This window comes from Sorex araneus, chromosome 1 (genome assembly GCF_027595985.1).
Source record: "Sorex araneus isolate mSorAra2 chromosome 1, mSorAra2.pri, whole genome shotgun sequence".
Lineage (NCBI taxonomy): Eukaryota > Metazoa > Chordata > Mammalia > Eulipotyphla > Soricidae > Sorex > Sorex araneus.
Window position 1 is genome coordinate 192,066,778 of NC_073302.1, and position 21,597 is coordinate 192,088,374.

At 42.4% G+C, this 21,597-nt stretch overlaps 1 protein-coding gene across 1 annotated transcript in view; it reads right to left on the reverse strand.

Moving 5' to 3' along the window:
- EDAR (ectodysplasin A receptor) overlaps positions 1–20,830 on the reverse strand; it is a 39,143-nt gene extending 18,313 nt beyond the window's left edge. The window contains exons 1-4 of the mRNA XM_004604041.3: positions 20,707–20,830; positions 17,738–17,860; positions 16,262–16,443; positions 10,810–10,895 (exon numbers count right to left, since the gene is read on the reverse strand). Of these exons, the coding sequence (XP_004604098.2) occupies positions 10,810–10,895; positions 16,262–16,443; positions 17,738–17,860; positions 20,707–20,793 (478 nt within the window). The 5' untranslated portion in view covers positions 20,794–20,830. The remainder of the gene's footprint in view (positions 1–10,809; positions 10,896–16,261; positions 16,444–17,737; positions 17,861–20,706) is intronic.
- Between the last annotated feature and the right edge of the window lie 767 nt (positions 20,831–21,597).

Here is a 21,597-nt window from a genome sequence, read left to right on the forward strand (position 1 = left end):
GGGGAGGAAAACTGGGAACATTGGTGGTGAGAAATATGGTGAAAAGATGGTCAAAAGACAAATGATGGAACATTGTATGACAGAAACTTAATCATGAACAACTTTGTTACTGTATATCTCATGGTGTTTCAATAAAAATTTTTAAAAAGAAAAAAATAAGAAGGTTATATATATAATAAAATAATTGGTGGGAAAATGACATTTGAGTAATTTCATAAATTATATAAAACAGGAATTAATTTTTTGTTGTAAAATGATTATATTCTCATTATTAAAAATCTTGGGACAGTCAAGTCAAACAATAAATAAATGACTCACCCACAGCTTCACTGTCTAGAATAAACATTTTGGTAGCTTTTCCTCTACAATTTTTTCTATGATTTATATATTTTTTATAGTTGTGATGTGGCCAAACTGAGATAAACTTTGCCTTCCCTCAGAACTAGCATGCATAAGCTCTACTTGTGTATAGAAAGTGTGAAAGCAGGGCAGAAAGGAAGCTGATTTTCTGATCAGTCTACTCACTAAAGAAGTTTTCTAAGACAACACAAAAATGTTCTGCCATGGAGTGGAGTTCATGCCCAATTCAATCAGCTTACTCAATGGCTGAATAAATATCAGTACTCTCACATTATTAAAAAAAAAATGTTCTGCCATGGAAAGGATGACTTCTTGATTGGCAGCACTCCTAAGGGCCGGCTTGCTTTTGCAACGAATAAATATGATTGGTTCAAGTCAGTTTCCTCTGTCATGAGCTTGTTGCTGCTATTTCTGACAAAATTGGTAGAGTGGGTTTGCCCTGAGTCCTCCAATCAAGAGGAGTCAGTGCTCCCCCAAAGCTGGAGAACAGTACGATGCTTGGGTCTTGGTCAGCCTACGGCAAGTCTTGTGAGAGAGACAGGGCACTTCCATCCATGAGAGATCTTTAGGAGAATGACTGTGAGCTGTATGAGATGTTTCTAAAGCTGGCCACACACACTGCTTGGGAACCGCAGTCCTGCTGGCTCGTCCACACACCTAAGTCCAGGAAGCAGGGAAGGTCCTGGGAGAGCAGTTAGAAACTCCTTTCTAAAGCAGAAAACTCAATAAATAAAATAGGGTGGAGGTCTAGGAGGACATGGGTACAAATTGGGACTGTCTCTATTCTGGCATCATTCTGCATGGTCTGCAGATACCTTATGTCTCAGGCCAAGCCCATACATCATTCCCTGGGTAAAATAGGAAATTAACTGTTGGGGTGTGATGCTGCCTGTTGGCTGAGGGTCAAAAATCAGACTTCTTCAGCAACAAGACTTCTGCCACAAAACTCTGGGATTTTGAAGAAGATTCCCCTAAATCCCCCTTAAGAGCTAGATTGTGCTTGGGGTTTGTTTGCTAACAGACTCCCAAGCTGCTTCTGCAGTTTTCCAGGCCATTGAGAACATCAGTCTGCTAAGTTAGGGAAACATCTATGCTTTCTCTCTGGGGTACAGATGCCAGGGTGCCCAGTATTGTCAGCATAGGGTGACCTTCAAATCAAAGAAACCTAAAGCGATTGAGTCAGTGTCTCTGGAACCTGCCCCTCTGTTTGTCCTGCTGGTGGGGGCCACTTAGCAGTCCTCCTGGCAGAGAAATGTGGCTGGGAAAAGCTAGCATGTTTTCTTTTCTTTTTCTTTTGTATTTTATTTTCTTTTATTATTTTTTTCTTTAATTATTTCTTTTTATTATATTTTAGGTAAATTAGTTCTGATATTAGTAACATGTATGGTTTTGAGATCCAGTCTCTAAGGACCCTCGACTGTCCGAGCCTTCTGCCCAGACCACCTCTTCCTCGCCCTCCCCTCTTCCTGACTGCTCAGTTATCTTAGTTTTATAAGGCCTAGGGTTTATCATTGTTCAATACCATCTGTTCCCTTGCTCTGTTTCTTTATATAAAACAGATGAGTGAGATTATCCTTATTTACTCTCTTGGACTTAATTTACTTAATGTGATACCAATTCCAATCAAGTTGTAGAAAAATGCAATATTTTATCATTCTTATAGCTGCACAGTACAAATACACATTATGTGTGTATTATATACGTCACAACTTCTTTATCCATCCATATGTCATTGGACATTTGGGTTGTTTTCATTTTCTGGCCATAGAAGTCAGTTTTTCTATGAATATAGGTTTGTCTGTATCTTTCTAATTAATATTTTAGTGTTTCAGGGATAGAGAGATACAAAGAAGTGAAATTTCTGAGTCATACAGAAACTTTGTTCCGAATTTTTTAAAAAAATTTTTGTTGAGTCACCATGTGGAAAGTTACAAAGTTTTCAGGTTTAAATCTCAGTTATACAATGGGAACACCCATCCCTTCACCAGTGCACATATTCCACCACCAAGACAGTTTCCCATAGGAATGGAACCAAATGGCATTCCTACTGCAGTGTATGAGAGTTCTTTTTCATCACATCCCCTTCAACACTGATTTTTCTCTAATTTGTTGGTATTTACCATTGTCATTGGTGTGAGAGGATATTTCACTGTTGTTTGGATATATCACTGTTGTATTTCTCTCATAATAAGTGACTATGAGCACTTTTTTATATGCTGAATGTCCTGTTTAGGGAAGCATTTATTCATCTCTTCTCTCAATTTTTGATGGGATTGCTAATTTTGAGGTTGAACTTTGTTCGTAATTTATAGGTCTTGGATTTATCTGAAGTACTGTGTGCAAATATTTCCCCCCCACTAAATACCCCAATTAAATAGGGTGTCTTAAAATTTTAGTCTGAGTTTCTTTTGCCATGTAAAAACTTTAAATTTGATGTATTTTCAATTTATTTTGCTTAGCCTATTGTCTTTGTCAGTGGAGTCAAGCCATTGACGAAACTTCTGAAGTCCTTATCTTGGAGAGTTTTTCCAATGTTTCCCTCAATGTATTTTATGGATTCTGGCCTAATCTCAAGGTCTTTGATAAACTTTGAATTAACTATTGTGGTGTGAGGTTCACTCTCCTTTCTCCAGCATTATTTGTTGAAGAGAATTCCCTTGCTTCAATTCAAACCCAAGTTCTTTTGTCATAGGTTGGCTTTACATAAGTATGAATATTTATCTTTGGGCTCATAATTCTATTTCATTAATTTGAAAGTCTCTATTTGTTCCAGTAATACACAGTTTTGATTATAGTAGAACTGAAATTTATCAGAAAACTGATAGTTATAAGTGAACTTCATATTAGAACAGAAAGTCAGGGAATGCAAATGGCTTTTGCTTATCATGGAATATTATGCCTTGTAGCACCATAGCACTGCACTGTAGCACTGTAGCACTGTCATCCCGTTGTTCATCTATCTATTTGCTTGAGCGGGCACCAGTAATGTCTCCGTTGTGAGACTTGTTGTTACTGTTTTTGGCATATCAAATATGTGACAGGTAGCTTGCCAAGGCTCTGCTGTGCAGGCGGGCTACTCTTGGTAGCTTGCTGGGCTCTCCGAGAGGACAGAGAAATTGAACCCGGGTTGGCCTTGTGCAAGGCAAACACCATACCCGTTGTGCTAGCACTCCAGTCCTTGCTTTCATTACAATATTATGAGTCTATAAAAATTTTAGATTTTTTATTTTTAAAAAATATATTTATTTATTATAGAAATTTTCATGATTTATCACATTCAATATTCCAACACCAATCCCACCACCAATGCACCTTCCCAACACTATTATTTCCAATTTTCCTAACCACCCCTCAAGCCTGCCCATATAGAAGGCCCTGAATAATTTATTTTATATTGCTTGTTATAATTCACTAAAAATTATCAAAAAATACTTCCTTAGAAGAAGGTGTGTGAATATTGTTGTACCTCACCATGGACCCATTAAGCCCTTGTAGAAGAGATTACTAACATGTTGTTATAGGTTAAGCCTTTTGTGTTTATATTTTCTAAATCAGATTTGCTACCTTCTACTTTGCATCCCATCCGGTATGATATGCTACTACTGGTCTATCAGTGGTGTAGAGTTTCAGATGTTCACGGTTCCTGGATGCTCCAGGAATTCACAAATTTTGAAGGGGGTGATACAGCTGGAGTTAGAGTTTTAACTAGATGGTGACTTTGGGTGTCCTGAACAACAGCACAGGGTTGGAAAGCATCTCTGCAACTTGTTGATCTCTTTTGAAATTTATTTATGAGTGTCTGGATCATGGCTGGTTAATGAGCTTATTTGGTCGAGAGTCAGTTCATGTAAGTGACTGCCAGGCTTCTGGAAGAACAGGGGGGAGGAGGGAGGTTGCCCATCCCCACCTGTGAAGGCCTACTTGAGTTTTTTAACAGATCAATTTCTGGATGAGGCTCAGCCATGAAATGGCGGCAATTGTGGAGTGTGGAGTTTCTTGGCTGCAGGGGCTTAGTTTGGGTGGTGGGCTCATCTGCCTCACCACCCGATTTGTTCTAATCTTTGAAGAATGTCATCAGAGTTTTGATGGAAGTTGCATTGAACCTATATAATGCTTTTTGTTATATGATTTTTAAAAAGAAATGTTAATAATTCCATTTTCATGAACATGGAATATTTTTCTATTTCTTGATGTCCTTTACAATTTCTTTCAACAGTGATTTCACATCTTCTTCTAAGTTGCTTCCTATGTATTTGATGGTTTTTGACACTCATAAATGGTGTTGTCTCTTTTATTTCTTATTCATCCAGTGAATTATGTGCATTTACAAATGAGCAGAGTTTTGTGTACTGAATATTGATAAATTGTATATGATTATACAGGTTCATCCAAGACTGAATGGGGGGAAAGTAGATGGCCTTAATAGCCTGAGAAACGTGAACAGATAAATTTCAAGTACAGAAATTGAAACAGTCATTGAAAGTCTTCCCAGAAACAAAAGCCTTGTTCCATATGAGGCTACTAGTGAGTTCTACCAAAACTTCAAGGAAGACATACTATCCATACTCCTTAAGCTCTTTTAAAATATTAAATAAAGAAGAATCCTTCCCAGAAGTTTCTATGAAACCAACATCACACCAATACCAAAAGAACACAGAGAAATTACTAAAAAAAAGAAAGTTATGAATCAATATACTTGGTTAACACTGATGCAAAAATTCTCAACAAAATCTTGGTGAATCGAATTCAACAATTTATCAAAAGAATTTTATATCATTATCAAGTAGAATTAATCCCAGGGATGCAGTTAAATATGTAAAAATCAATTAATGCAATGTACTGTATAAACAAGAGTAAAGATAAAAATCGTATTATCATATCAATTGAGTCTGAGAAAACTTTTTTTTCTTTTTGGGTCACACCCGGCAATGCATAGGGGTTACTCCTGGCTCTGCACTCAGGAATTACTCCTGGCGATGCTTGGGGGACCATATGGGATGCTGGGAATTGAACCCGGGTAGGCCACAAGCAAGGCAAATGCCCTACCCTCTGTACTATCGCTCCAGTTCGAGGCTGAGAAAGCTTTTGAAAAAAATTCGACATTCTTTACTGATAAAAACTCCCCAAAAAATTGGGAGAGAAGGAACATTTCTCAAAATAGTAAAGGTGATTTACAACAAATCCACAGCCAACAGCATACTCATTGGAAAAAAACTGAGATTAGTTGCACGGCAAAGATGTTCACTTTCAGCACTACTATTCAATATAGTCTTAGAAATCTTTGCTGCAGCAATTAGAAAAGGGGAGCAATCAATGAGATTCAAATTGGGGAAAAAAGTCAGACTATCACCATTTTTAAATATAATGATAATATACAGATGACATAATCCTAAAAATCCACTAAAAATCTTGTAGAAACAACAAATAAACCAGTACAGCAAAATAGCAGGCTACAAAATCAATACATGAAACAAAGTGTGTTTTGTTTTTATATGCAAACAATGAAATAGAAGAGATAAAGGTCTAAGATTTTCTACTTCATTTAAAATCATTCTCCAAAATATCAAATATCTAGGAATCAACTTTCAAGAGGCCATGAAAGATATATACCAGGAAAACTATAAGTCTTGGGTAGAGAAATAGAAGAGGACACCAAGAAATGAAAAAAATTCCATATTCATTGATTGGAAGAATTTATATTGTCAAAATGTCCATCCTATTCAAAGCACTATGCATATTTAATATAATTTATATCAAAATTATAATGACATTTTAAAAAGAATTAGAATGAACATTACTAAAATTTATGTGCAGGAGTTAAAGCTATTCTGAAAAATAATGGGAGGTATTGCATTTCTTTATTTTAAACTACACTATAAATGATCTGAACAGCATGTTACTGGAATAAGAATACACTTGACAGTACGCTGTAAGTAATACTATATTATATAAGTATATGCTGAAATATAAATATATCATGTATGTTCTATAAGTAAAACTACATAAGTGTATTCTGTAAGTATAAATATATCAAGGATTTTTAATATATGGCATAGAAAAGATTGCAAAATGCCACAATCTTTTATATTAGTTACATGCTAAATAATACTGGGGATATGGGTTGAGTAAAATAAACTATTAAAGTAATAATACACCTACACACACACACACACACAAGAATACATTGACAGGCCAATAGATCAGAACTGAGATCTCCTCAGATAAGTGGACTGTTAATCTATGACAAAGGAGTTAAGTGCTTGAAATGGAACAAGGAAGGCCTCTTCAACAAATGGTATCGGGAAAACTGGATAACCAAACTGGATATATCTCACAGCACACATACAAATTCAAAGTGGATCAAAGACCTAGAAGTCAGACCAGAATCCAAAAATTACATTAAGGAAAATGTAGGTGCGACTCTCCAGGGTTTAGACCTTAAATATGGACCTTATTCCACTGACAAAGGTACCAAAAACAAAATAAGCAAGTTGAATTATGTGAAATTCAAAATTTTTTATGTGACAAAAGAAACCTGGGCTAAAATAAAGCCCCACCTTTGTGATTAGGAGAACATACTCACACAAATTCTTAAAATAAAGAATTAATATCCAACATCTATAAACCACAAATCTTAGCAATAAAAGAAAGATTAACCCCATCGAAAAATGGGGAGAAGAGATGAATAGACACTTCCATGAAGAGAACATATGGATGGCCAATAATTGTTCAGTATCACTTAGTATAAGGGAAACACAAATTGAAACAAAAATGAGGTATCTCTTCACATCGGTGAGAATGGCATGTATCAAAATATCTGGGAACAAGTACTGGGGGTTGTGGTGAAAAAGGTGCCCTCATTTACTACCGGTGAGAATGTCACCTGGTCGATCATCTGTGGAAACACACTATTAAGGTTTCTCAAGAGTAGGAATAAATCACCCATTTGACCTAGCTATCCCATCTCTGGGTGTCCACCTCACAACCACAAGCACATTAAATCAGAAAGATATATGTACAAAAATAAAATGAATGGATAAAGAATATGAATGTGTATACATATCCATATTCATTCATGTGTATCTATCCTTATATAAATATGCATATGTTGGAATACTAACCATCCACAAGAAAATATAGTTATGCAGTTTGTAGAAAATTGGACGAAATTGGAGGTTATTATTGCTGAGAAAAATAAGCCAGAGGCAGAAGGATAAATACAGGATGATCTCACTCATCTGTTAGATATAGAGAAAAAATCAAGGGCAAGTAAATATCAATTGATAATAAACCCTGAATACTAATTACACACCTAAAACTGCCAGCTTGGGAAAGTTGGAGGTGAGGAGAATGAAGAGATTGAATAAGAATAACACAGGACATAGGTGAAGATTCTGGGACACATGAGGGATGTGGAGGGCAACAGGATGCATCAAAACCATCTGTGGGAAGAAGGACGGCTGGGCCAGAACTGACACAGGGATGGGGCACAGAGTCACGGGCACTTTGCTGTTGGTGGTGTGCCGTGACTTTGTGCATCAATAGCACAAATTTAATCACTATTGCATGCCATTATCTAAAGTATAATAAGACGTTATAAACTTAACAAAAAAAACCCCAACAGAACTTGGGTTCTGTTAGTCCTTTGCATTTAGCACACTCCCACCATTGCTTGTCATTTTCTCTGCGGTTCCAACCTGCTGGGCTTTCCGCCTGCTTTCTGCCTCTGTTTCCCCTCTTTCCACCGGAGAAGTGCTCATTAACTCTGCACTCTCCACAGCTCTTCATTCCTCTGCTGATCTCCCTGAGGTGATGGTTATTTTCTCCAGTGAATTTTCTTAGTGAGACCTCTTTTGAGGTGCTGTAATCTGTTCATTTTATGTGTTCTTTATGGTGATGTCATAGAAGTTCTCATAGAACTGTTCTCTTTTAGCCATTTTGTTTTATCCTTCCTTCCCTAATTTCCTCTTTAAAGGCAAATAGAACATTAAAAGTGAAGTTATTATATTTGTTTGGCAAGGGGCTCAAGTAAACGTAAGCTATTAGTTCAGGAAAGAAATTCTGTATTCCCTACTTGTGGATTATTGTCATTTTTGTCTCTCTTTATCCCTTTCTGCTTGGGTTTCTGACTGAGGCTGGGGGGCAGGGAGTGGGAGTGGGAGTACCTGTGTGTCCAGGCCTGCAGGCTGAGAGGCCAGAAACCTAGAAGCACTCAAACTACACTGTGGTAGGGGTGGTACAACACGACAGAACCAAACAATGTGTGCGCATCATTCATTGCCAGACTGGCCGTGGGGGCCCACCTGCCCTCATTTTGGTGGTGAGCTGGTCGGACCAAAACCCGATTAACTAGACAGTTACCTTAGCTTAACTCCAGCTACTGTCAACTGAAGTGTTCTAGGTGGTGAGTGTTGGTGGGATGTGCACTGGAGTTCATTGATGCCCAAGGTGATCAGATAAACCAGACTCTTCTGAGCTGGGCTAAGAGCGAAAGGGTGTGGTGCAGGGTGTGGTGAGAGAGTAATGATGTGAACTGGAAGTCCATTATGGGGTAGTTTCCCTCAGAACATCATGCCAGCACCATGGAGGAACTCGCGAGCTCCATTTCCTATTCCAGACTCTGTTCTTCTATCATTAGAATGAACTCAACACCAATGAAAGTATTTATCACCAGTTGGTACACTCTGTTTTAATACTTGCCACGCATTTCTAGATCCTTGGCATGGAGTTAGATGAATCTTTCCCCTCCACACTGAGACCCCGACCCAAGAAGGGTTCATTTACTGTGACCTCATTTCCTATATTGGAATACAAATATCTGTGGGCTCACAAGCACCCAACTAACTGGGAGCATTGTCAGTAAACCCTGGGCCCCAGGTTTGGATTTCTTTGCTGATCTCCTCACCTGCATTCTATAAACTCATGAGCTCTTCCTGCAAGCTGACTTTCAGTTTCAAAAGATTGCTCTTTCACCCATCATTTTCCTGTTTCTTCTCATTAGTAGAGGAGACAGAGAGAGCACTCAGCTCTAGTGGTTCCCTGAGCTTGTGTGCCTGAAGCAGCAGAGCCCCACAGGAAGAGCTGCCGACTGTACAGATTCTAAGGCAAACTGTCCTTTCTGAATGGGAGACAGTAACGCTTTCTCAGACCAGCTCTCTCCCGCACCTCTCAAGTTTTGGGGTGGCTTAGATTGCTCAGTTCTGGAAATGACTTCACCAACAGACCTGCCTATAAATGCCCATGGGGCAGCTCTGCTTAGTGAGTGAATTAACATCACTGTCATCCTGTTGCTCGATTTGTTCGAGCGGGCACCAGGAACGACTCTCATTGAGAAACTTATTATTACTGTTTTTGGCATATCGAATACTCCAAGGATAGCTTGCCAGGCTCTGCCGCACAGGCTCGATACTCTCGGTAGCTTGCCGGGCTCTCGAGAGGGGCGGAGGAATGGAAAGCGGCCACGTGAAAGGTGAATGCCCAACCGCTGTGCCATGGCTCCAGCCCATAACATAGGAATTAACACAGGAAGTTAATGAATTTAGTAGAAAAGTTCAACTTTAAATTCACGCAAATCCAATTGCCTATTTCATGGACAAAAGCAAATTGGAGTAGGGTAACCCTCCCTGAGAGTCATGTCTAATGCCCAGAACCTTCTCCTCTTGCTTATCTTCCTTCCTCCGTATTTCTTAGGATATAACCTTTATTCTCCTCAACAAGGTTATTATGGGAAAATAGAATGAACAGGGCCATGGAAAATCGGAAGAAAAAAGGTCCCAGTGTTGGCCCCTGAGATGCAGCCCCCAAACTGGACCCCTGGAATGGGACTGAAGCTGGAAGGAGAAGAGAGTAAGGCAGGTGCCCCTGCACCTTGCACCAGGCTGCTCCCAGATGCCCACCCACATCCTCCTCCCCATCTCAACCACAGACCCCAAACATTCTCTGGAGCAGATATTACCAACTCTTCCTCAAAACCAGAGGTTTAGAAAGTGAAAGTGAGGAAGTTAATGTCTCTGACTGTATTCTGAAAGTTAAAAGTGAGAGTAATTGTTTTCATGTACTTTGTGGATTCTATTTAGATAATCCTGAACACTCGTCATACTTCCGTAGGCCTCATCATGTTGGAAAATCTGTACAAATCTTATTGTCTAACACTTGACATCTGGGAACAATAATGGTTTTTCCAATTATGGCATGATGTAAACATAATAGATGTTTAGTGCTCCCTCATTACAGATGGTTGTGTGACATGTCCAGGGTGTATAAGGCAGAAGGACTTGTGTGTGTGTGTGTGTGTGTGTGTGTGTGTGTGTGTGTCTCACCAGCAAACCTCTCTTCAGGAACCTGTTGCCCCCATTTTCCTTTAGTATTTCGCTCAGGTTAATTTGGCTGCTCTTTGTAACATTGCATTACAAACCAGTTGACTCTGATGGAAGAATAAGAATTACTCACATTCCTTGGTGTTGGGGGGTGCCAGGAGGCAGGAGTAGCAGACCATGCCGTAAATATTTCTGGGTCTGTTTTCCAACATATAGTAGCTAAAGGGAGGGAAAGACAAGATAAAGCAGCTGGGTAAGTGGGGGGTCAGCACAACATGGGGACTGCTGGGAACACTGGGAAGAGCCGGCTCAGACTCGGGCATGAGAGGCGTCAGGCATGGAGCCTGAGGGTTGGCGATGCAGTCTGCTGCTGGGCACCCAGGCACATCAGCATGTCTTGAAATGTAATATTCTTTGCTCAACAGTGGGCTTTTCTTTAATTCATCACCCACCTCCTTTTTGGGTCATGAATTACATCTGTTACAGGAAGAGAGATGAGGGTGGAAGGGCTGATGATGCATACTTAGAAAAGCATTGACACCTAAACCAGTCTGAACAGGATTTGAGACCCAGACCCCATCTCAAGAGCAGGACCAGAAAACCCGTTGAGATGCAGAGTTCTAGGCTCAGAGCATGGCTAGACCGCGCTGGCGGAGAGCGCCACCACTGCAATGAAGTCCTTGCTAAGAGTACTAAGGGAAGATCATCAAGCTCTCCAAGCTAACCCCTCTTGGTAAAAACCCCAAAACTGGCCTTCGGGAGAACAGTTTGGAAAGCCATATTATAAACTAACTTGACAGAGGAAGAGACATCCGTATTTGCCTGCATCCCCTGGACATATGTTTTTACTTTACCCTATACATGCATTTCCCAACATATCCCCCTGAGATCTGTACTTTCTGACTTCAGGGTGCATTTCCTTATTCTGGTGAAATGGCCTGCATGACCCTGCTTGGGACGTGTACTTGACTTTTTCCACTCTTTAGAAGCCTGTATTCTCTCTTGAGCACATACATGTCTCTTGTCATTCCTTTATTTGGGAATTAAAGTTGTTTTACTTCACTATTTGTCTCCTGAAATTCTTTTCTGTGAGCAAAAATTACAGAGTTGAAGAGTCTGAGTAAGATTTAGAACTGACTTTCCTGAAAAGAATAAGCCTTCGCTCCAGCCTGGGTCCACAGATCTCCAGGAAATCAGATTCAGGGTCCATTTTCCACTTCAGGAAGAGCAAGGGGAACTTACTAGCATCTGATGACTGCCTCAGGGCTGTGAGAGGTGAGATCTGTCCCATGCAGTGGCTCGTCACAGACTCTCAGCAGCCATAGATTCCCCAGCCACTTCTCTGGGTGGATGAGGTGTTCAGAGAGAGACAGTGCTGCGTTCTGGGGGCTACCCTCTCTTTCCTCCCCTGTGGATCCCTACTGCTTCTTGTGGGAGTCATGTCTCCCATCTGCAACACGTCGGTGGATTTTCTGAGTGTGTATGGCATCACCAAGTTCTTCTGATGCTTCTGCTGAAACATCTGTGTGTCCCCCACATCTGACTCTGCTGTGTTGCCAGCCAGGCTCCTGTGGAGTGCTTTGGTGCCTCAGAGCCTGTGGCCTGATGAAATTGTTGGCAGACATGTATGTGAGCCTTTGGAGTGCCGGGGACACCCAGGCACTTGCTGACTGAAATGGAATGGAGCTGGCTGGCCCAGTGTGGCAGCAGTGCACAGAGAGTGAGTGGCAATGCCCAGCAGGGCCTTGCCCAGGGTCTTAGGGAGAGCACGAAGCACAGCAGGTCATACATGGAGTTCATATGCTTCCATCTCAGAAAGCACTTGACCAGAGACATCTGCATCAGTACCAGCATTCATGCCGAGTTCACACTCTCCTCACAATTATGCCTGAAGTCTTTACCCTTACAACAGTGCTTAGTGGGTCTCTGCCAAGCCCCTGTCAGCTGCAGGCAGGAGACTGGCAGAACAGCTCCCTGCAGGGCCCCTCACCGCGGGGCTCGGGGTGGCAGGTCCTTCTTTCTCTTACACTTTCTCCTGGGTTGAAGGTTTGACACTCTAGGTGCTGTCCCCATTTTAAAAAAATAAACAAACATTCTACTGTGATTATGGAATCTTTTATCACATGAGAAGCTTGTTTTAAAAACTGAGTATACCAGTGTTTCCCTTCTTTATCAAGAGGTTTGATTAAAAAATATCCCTCTTCATTGTTGAGTTTTTCAGGACTGTTTTCATCTCTTGTTTTAACTGACCACTCAAACCCAAGCCCCAGGCCCAGCAGCGGTGAGTAGCAGCATGGGGCAGGCAGCCTGGACTCTGCTAGTCCTTGGAGGCAACTTCTCTTTCCTGGGAATGTTATGACTGTACTTGCCTGCCCTTCCTCATGTATCTGCTAAATATTAATCTATCTCAGTAAGTTAATCTTCAGAGAAGGTACCATAGACAGTCTGTAGCTAAGCCTTTAGGAAAAAGCCTCTGATCACCAATGTCTCCTACTAGAGCCTCTGTGCCTGGTCCTTGAAACGACACTGAGCTCAAGGAGGTGCAGCCCCGAGAGGGGCCAGGCCAGCTCCAGCAACATCCCAATGTCAAGGCCAGGTGGGCCTCTCTGGGAATCCCCCTCAACCTCTCTCTCATGGGCACCACCTCCTCTCTTCCTCTCCCTGACACTGTCTCCACGGACAGGCATTCTTAGGGAAAGTCCTGCTCACGCTGTACTCTCAGTACCCACAAGTTATGTCCTGAGAAGGAAAAATATGAGGTAAATTCTGGTTGGAAAAATAAGTGAAAGAGATCAAGTTCTTCTCAAGAGATATTCTAGTTCAAAGAATGCTGGAAGCCCCAGGGTGTTACGCCTCCCCCACACCCACAGCTAAATCCACCTTGCTTGTCAGGCTGGTGCCAAGTTCTGTCTTAGATTTTAGGACAGGTTCCTTAGAATCCTGACAAATGATGAACCTTAGGGTTTTCTCCGCAGGACTAATATTAGTTTCTCAAAGTGTGGTTTGTATCTATAGTCCCTTTCTGGGGAGAAATATTGCTTAGCTGGCTACACGTATTTATCAGCTTGGAGCTAGATGTTCATTTAAGAATATTTGGTCCTTCTAAATGGGTCGCTTCTAATAAATGGGTCGCTCATTTATTTCCAAAGTCTACTTTACTTTTCCTTGATATATATTTTGACTTTTGCCACAGCCTCACACCCATCCACCCCATCTTCAATGTTTTTTCAAAGGATTAGATTCAGATTATGTTTTTATTTTAGGCCACACCCGGCAACACTCAGGCATCACTCCTGTTGGGCTCAGGAGACCATATGGGATGCCTAGGATACAATCCGGGTTAACCATGTGCAAAGCAAATGCCCTATGTGCTGCACTGTAGCTCTGGTCCCTAGGTTCACTCAGTTTAAATAGGGACTCTGGAGTGCTCTATGGAGGGACCGATATTCTCGAAGCTAATTAGCCTATAAATATCCCCTGAAGATTTACTTTTCTCAGGGCTTCTGAGAACATGGATGCCAGAAAGCTGCATCAGTTGCCCCCATTCTTCCCCACGCATGCACATAGTGCTGTCCCGTCACCCTGCCCCGACTAGCCTCAGCTCCTACTCCAAGGGAGTGAAAGTGGTGTGGACCCCAGCTAGTGGGAGTTTCTCAAGGGTAAGATGCAGCCCCAGGGCAGTTATGAAATCTGGTCCCTCTTAGCTTCCTTTTCTTGTGCTTTTGTTCTCCGTCCTCCCACACAGGAAAGCCCCGGGTAGTACACATTCATCGAGAGTTGCAGCCACATACTGTGCACAGAGATAGTGAAGAATAAGAAGAGAGATGCCGCCAAACCACAAGAGGGGAAGCTCTAGGAAGACAAATAGGAGACGTCTGCATCCACATCCTGGGAATCACAAGGAGAAGGGAATGAAAACAGCCTTTCTTTGAACTCAGTAGAGTCAGCTTGCCAAAACTCTGACATGGCATGAGGCTGCATTTGGGTCTCTAAGCCAAGGGCATGCAATAGAAAGCGGGAGGCCTTCAGGGCCCAGATGGGGCAAGCATTGAGGTCATTAGAGCTGGGACCAGAAGGTTGGGACCAGACAAATTGGAACCATCTGTTTTACTGGCCTTGGGGTGGGAGCAATTTGTTTCAGTAGTCAGATTATACCCCAGAGCTCAAATGGAAACCGAATATCCATTTCCACAGCTGTAGTGGATAGGAGTGCGTTACTGGGTCTCCCCTCAGGCAGCTCTCCATGCTCTGCAGCTGCCCCTTTCCTGGGCATTGAGGACAAAGATAACTCCATTAAAATATCATACTAAGAATGTTCTATTATATTACTATAGATCTTGAGGGTATTAATCAAGATCTTGGAGCTGTGGAGAGAAGCATGGAGCACATACCTGGTGTGCTCCACGCTTACCACTCAAACTTTGGGTGACACCCAGAGTTTGATCCCTGAAACCACATGGGCCACCACCCTAAGCAGCATCTGGCCTGGACACAGGCCTTGCAAGTTATCACCGTGGGTGACTCATAAGCTCTCAGAACTGCTCGGGAAATAAACTGACTCTCCTTGCAAAGATGTCAGCGTTGAAAAGACTCCTGTTGGAGCACAGACATGGCCTGTCTGCTGATTCTACAGGTGTCGTCCTTGTCTTTGAAGGAATATAACATGTGCCCAAGCAGATTGCGAGTGCACAGTGCTAATCAGGGCCACAAGGACCCACCTCAATGCCGTCACCTCCATCCGCAGCACTCACGACTCTACCTCCACCAACACCATCACACATCACCTCTCCCCTCTCAGCAGCGTCTTTGCCACTGCTCTCTCCTGGCATCTGACAGGAACCCTAGAAGGGAGTGGAGTGGCAGAAGCTGCAGCTGGCAGGCTTGGTCATGGGTGCCAAGGCTGGTCTTTTCTCCTCCCTAGGGGAACTTGCTAATAATGCATTTTGCCTGGAAGAAGGAAGATTTTATTTTCCTGGATTTCATTCATTGCATTTCCACTTTGCTCTTTTGGGGAAACTTGTGATACATAACAGAATATGTACAATACTAGGCACCATGTAACTCAAACATTCTTACTAGTATTTCCTTCGAGATGGTTTCTTTACTATGAGGCACTCTACATGTGCCATCTCATCATGTGTATTCAGCAGTTATTTTTTGGCCAGATTACATGACTAATGTCCATTTAAAAAACATAAAACTAGGGCTGGAGTGATAATCCAGTGGGGAGGGCATTTACCTGGTATGTGGTCAACCCAGGTTAAATCACTGGCATCCCCTATGGCCCCTCGAGCCCCGCCAGGAGTAATTCCTGAGTGCAGAGCAAGGAGTAACCCCTGAACATCGCCAGGTATGACCCAAAATATTCTCACAGAACTGAACCCGGGTGGTACCCGTCATGTTTCCTGATTTCGTACACATTGCTTCTTCCCTGCTGAGCTGTCCATGGGGCAGGAGAGATGCTAGACTTCAGGACTGAACAAGTGGGTGCTTGTTCCCATGTTGGTGAGGGTTTCCAGCAATGGGTACCCAGGGCTCTCTGTAGAAAGTGCCTGGGCCCTGGCCTCGTGGCACCTCATACTTACCCAGGGAGACAAGGCCCGCACTCAGCATCATTCTCCATGTCCCCTGGCGTAAGCACAGTGGCCCGGAAGAAGCCTTCACAGTCTTTGTGACGTCTGCAGATCTGGTAGCCTCCCTTGGAAAACTTCTCTGCTGGACAGGGCACACAGCCGTAGTCTTCATCCTTGGTGCCATATCCACAGTACTAATGAAGGCAGAGGAAGACAGCACAGCTGAGTAGGTGGCCACACGGCTGTGGGTGGCACCGGTACATGAGTGCACTGGGAGGGAGGCATAGTACACACACGGGCACACAGGGCCTGCTGGTCAACAGTTCCAGACAAATTCTCCCCCAGAGCCTGTGACTTCTATCTGTTCTATAAGAATCCAAAATAGTGAAGTTGAGTACATAACTTTTAGCCCTGACACACATAGAAGCTTAGCTTTCTCAAGAGAAGTCACAGTATTGGAAATAACCATGTTATTACTGGAAAATATTTCAACCATTTTTCTGGTTTAGAGAGCTGGAAATACAGTTAATCAAAACCAAGTTTGAGAGCATAGGCACAGCTCACTTTATTGTGCATTTTTACAAATGGAAGGTTTGTGACAACCATGTGTGGGTGTTTATTTTATTTACTTTGTGTCTCAAGTCCACATCTAATTAAGATATGTCCATTTTACTTAATTAACTTTGTGTCTTGGTGTCACATATATTAAGGTTTGTGCATTTTTAAAAAAGAGATGTCATTGTGAACTGAATAGATTACAATGTAGTAAAGAAAACAATTTTTTTATAATGTAGGAGCACTGCTATTTATTCAGACATTGATTAAGCTGATTGAATTGGGCATAAACTCCACATTAATTTTAAAAAAATTTTAAATTTTATAAGTTAGTTCACAATGTTTCATAGAGGGAAATATATATACACATATATACATATTTTCAGTTATATATACCAAGAAAACTTTAATATATCCTAGTAAGGCGTTTGCCTTACATGCGGCCAACCCAGATTCAATTCCTCCGTCCCTCTCAAAGAGCCTGGCAAACTACTGAGAGTATCCCGCCTGCATGGCAGAGCCTGGCAAGCTACCTGTGGCGTATTCGATATGCCAAAAACAGTAACAACGAGTATCACAATGAGACGTTACTGGTGCCTGCTGGAGAAAATCGATGAGTAATGGGATGACAGTGACAGTAAACAAAAAAAAATGTAACTCACTTTATTATGCTTGGATTATTTTAGAAGTCGGCAACCAAAGCTACAGTGTCATTGAGGTTGGCCTGTAATTGTGCTCTAAGCATCTTATAAGCAACTCATGACAAACCTTTACAAATTTGCAGCCATCTCCTCTACGGCAGCCCGAGAAGGCTGCAATACTGCACTTACACAGCTCAAACTTTTTATTCTTGACAGCTAATGACTAGCTTATCTTGAGGTGATAGAGCTTGGTTGAAATCCCCTGTAAGCCAGGACAATTTAGGGGCCTTACCAGGTAGGGCTCTTCCCCAGGCCCACAAGGGGGACACTCATGGCACAGCCCGGTGGTCTGGTTATAATACTCATTCTCACCGCAGTTGGAATATTCTGCTCTGGCCGAACACATAAGAGACACCTGCCACAGAAAGGACTCATTTTAATAAAATTATTTATGGGAGGTTGCTATATGAACAAATTAAACACCGAGATAATGGAGTCATTAGTTGCTTTTTCCTGAGTTTTTAAAAATTGTGTAAAGAATACGTAATATATTTAAAGTAGTCTATTATATTTTATAAAAATAATTTCAAGCAATTAAACGAGAGAAAAACTTGTCATTTGCCGTGGCTCGCAAAAGATCTCAGGAAGTGGGGTGTTACTGGCGTGCTCCCCGCCCAGATGAGAACCGGAGCGGCCACACACATGAAATGGTTCCTCTGCTCCTTAAAGACTATAATCCTGGAAGGTTACTAATCACTTTTGGCACACAGCAACTTCTTACAGAAATGCATCTGAGCTATAACCCCAGGCCACCCGGGGAGGGAAAAGGTTTTTCTATCTTGGCCGTGTCTTTAGGTAACTCCTGGCAGAAATCTCTCTGGACTTAATTACTAAAATATCAGAAGTCCAAAACCGCGCGGCCGCTATGGCGGCAGCAGGAGCTTGTATATTCTTCACTCTCAGCAATGGAAAACAAATTATCAAATGATGCTTTTTCAGCAGGCTTGATTGTTCGGGGAAAATTCTAAATAATAATAGTGAGTTCTCTGTTGGAATATTGAATGTACTCAAAGTATAGAGAGTAAAGTGAAGATCATTAACCACTCAGTTGGGGGGTGGCGGGAGGGGGGTATATTGGGGTTCTTGGTGGGGGAACATGTGCACTGGTGAAGGGATGGGGGTTTGATAATTATATGACTGAGATTTAAACCTGAAAGCTTTGTAACTTTTTTCACAGTGATTTAATAAAATAAAATTAAAACTAAAAAATAAGTTGTCATTTGCTGCAAAATGTAAGGAATTCAACGCAAAAAATGAAATATAATAAATTCACACTTATTATGTAAAACAAAATAAGAAGGAAGAATGGATTTATTCATGTGAGCAATACAAAGATATACAAGAATAATATGCTAATGAGTATTGATAACAGAACAAAGTAATCTAAAGGAAAAAGAGGGTGGAGGAGGAGAAATGATGGAGGGTTTGTTAGAAAAGGGAATGGAAGCTATTTTTTGAAAGAGAAAAAAGAAGGAAAGGGAAAGAAGGGAGGAAGGAAGACAGAAAGGAAGAATGTAATATATATATGTATATTTGTCTGTAAAACTTCCCAGATATGGCAGGTATGTAATATAAGAAGGTCACTCACCTCGTGGAGAAAAGCATGTTACAGAAGGGAGGACAGAGACATATGAAGCTAAAGAGCAACTGAGATGTGAAGCTCTTGAAATCGTTCTTTCCTGTTTTTTCATCATGTTATCTGATTTTTTTTCACCTTTCTTTTCTCCCTCTTTCCCTCCCTATTTCAGGCAGGAGTCATTTTGGTCTTATCTGCGCCGTGGCCATGCAGTGAGTGTCTCAGGGGCTGTACCCCAAGGCTGTAGGAGGTGGGGGGGTCCCTGCTCACTTATGTCACTCTGTCTCCAGCAATGAGCTAACAAACTGGGTGGAAACCTGCTTCCAGCTTTGCAGCCTCATCCTTCCCATTCACATCTTTCTGTCAAAAACTCCCTCCCTTCTCTGAGCCCTGATGCAAGCTTTTCTCAGTCCATTCATTTTTTTCTGGCCCTATAGTCAGTGGTGTGGAAGAGGCAGCCATTCTCCAAGCCTCTTTTTTAGTTACCTGTGCATTACTCTACCTAGGGGGCCCCAAGAAGGATGCCTGGGTCTTTCTCAGCCTCAGCCCCACAGATAGGGTGCTCATCATCTAGGCAATGCATTGGTATTTTGCAATAAGTTTTCAAGAATTTTTAACAACCTGGGGCTAGAGGATCCTATGCTGACTGGAGTCAGAAGGAAAGGGACAGATATCGAATGATCTTTTTCATACGTGGGATGTAAAGATATACATCAAGGGAGCAGCAAAGGGTCAAAGGCAACACAATGATGGACATAATTGAGTTTGTGGTGGTTGAAGGGAAGGGTGTTGTGGTCCTTAGGGGAGGGAGATCAGTACACCAATGAGGGGTGTGGTACTGGAATTATGTGCATAAGAGACCATCAATAACAGTATTGTAAATCACAGAACCCCAATCAACAATAATAGCAACAATTAAAATTACTAAAGTACAACTGGAAGGAAATAAAGTGTTGAAGACGTGATAGTGTAACTAGGTAACTAAAACTTTAAGTTTAAGACTACTTACTTATATAATCATAGCTCATTGATCATCTGTCCTATGTGATAATGAATTAAAAAATGTTTTTTAATTGAATCACCATGAGATACACAGTTATAAGGTTGTTCATGATTGGGTTTTAGCCATACAGTGTTCCAACATCTGTCCCTTCACAGTGCACATTACCCACCACCAGTGTCCCCAGTATTCCTCCCGCCCCTCGCCCACTCCCCACTCTGTGGCAGGTACTTTTCTTCTCTCTCTCTCTCTCTCTCTCTCTCTCTCTCTCTTTCTCTCTGCTTTTGAACATTATGGTTTGCAATACAGATAATGAATTTGATGAGTTATTCTGAAATAGAACTTTTTTTAAACTTACTTTTCATTTACAACCCCCTGTAAAGGCAGCTACCACACAAAGAAGTCTGATTTGCATTCACAGTGCAGCTGAGTTCTTTGGGTGATTGTTCCCTCAGAGGTACCTACTGCTCATAGAGTTATTCTTGCTTCATAGCTGGGGAAACAGACTCAGGTGGTCCAGGAGGCTTGTCCAGGCCCCTCTGCCTGGGTCCCAGGAGAACCCACTTTGGAGGCATCCTTGAGAGGACTCCAGGTAAGGTAGTGGGCGGGGCCTCTGTACACTTACCACCAGGACAGGGAGCCAGGGCATGTGCTTGCAGTCCCCTGGGTGGGCCATCCTCTCCTGTGGTTCCTGTGGAAAGACACACGGCATCTGCACAGCTGAGGCCACCTCAGGTGGCACTGGCCCCAGCCAAGACCCTTTGGGCCAACAGCCTGATTCAGTCTTCCTGGATGTGAGGCACGTCTCCAAATTAGAGCAATGCTGAAAAGAAAAGGACAATGGTGAGCATAACCATTGCTCACCATTGCTCAACGGTTCTCCCTCCCTTCCTCCCTCCCTCCCTCCCTCCCTCCCTCCCTCCCTCCCTCCCTCCCTCCCTCCCTCCCTCCCTCCCTCCCTTCCTCCCTCCCATCCTCCCTCCCATCTTCCCTTTTCTTCCATTTTCCCTCCTTCCTTGCCCATCCACTCTACAATACAATATCCTACAGGCATTAGGAAGAAACTCAAAAGACTATTGATTGGAGAGAAGTGAAGTTTGAGGAAGAGGGAGGCTATGTAAGTCAAAAGTCAGGAAGGGCCTCGAGGGAAAAACCTGGGCCTGCGTGGGAGGCCAGGGTGCTTCCACAGAGCTGGGGAAGGAGCTCCTGGAGAACACAGACAAGTCTTTCCTGTAGACGGGCGCCTTCATAAGTGAGTGCTTTGGAGGAAGGCCTTCCAGAGACGCATTCCATCTACAGTGGATGCAGGGCATGGAGTTGCTGCCTTGCGGCCCCTGTGTGCCTTCTTGTAGGGCACCCTGCTGCCCTTGAAAGGGTGGCTGTCCCACTCCAGCACAGGGTGCTGGCACTCACGCTTCTCTGAAGAGACACTATCACTATTACTTGTATTGTTACGAGGAAAAAGTCAAACCTAACAGCATATCAGCTGCACAGAATACAGCTCTGAGCCAAGGCA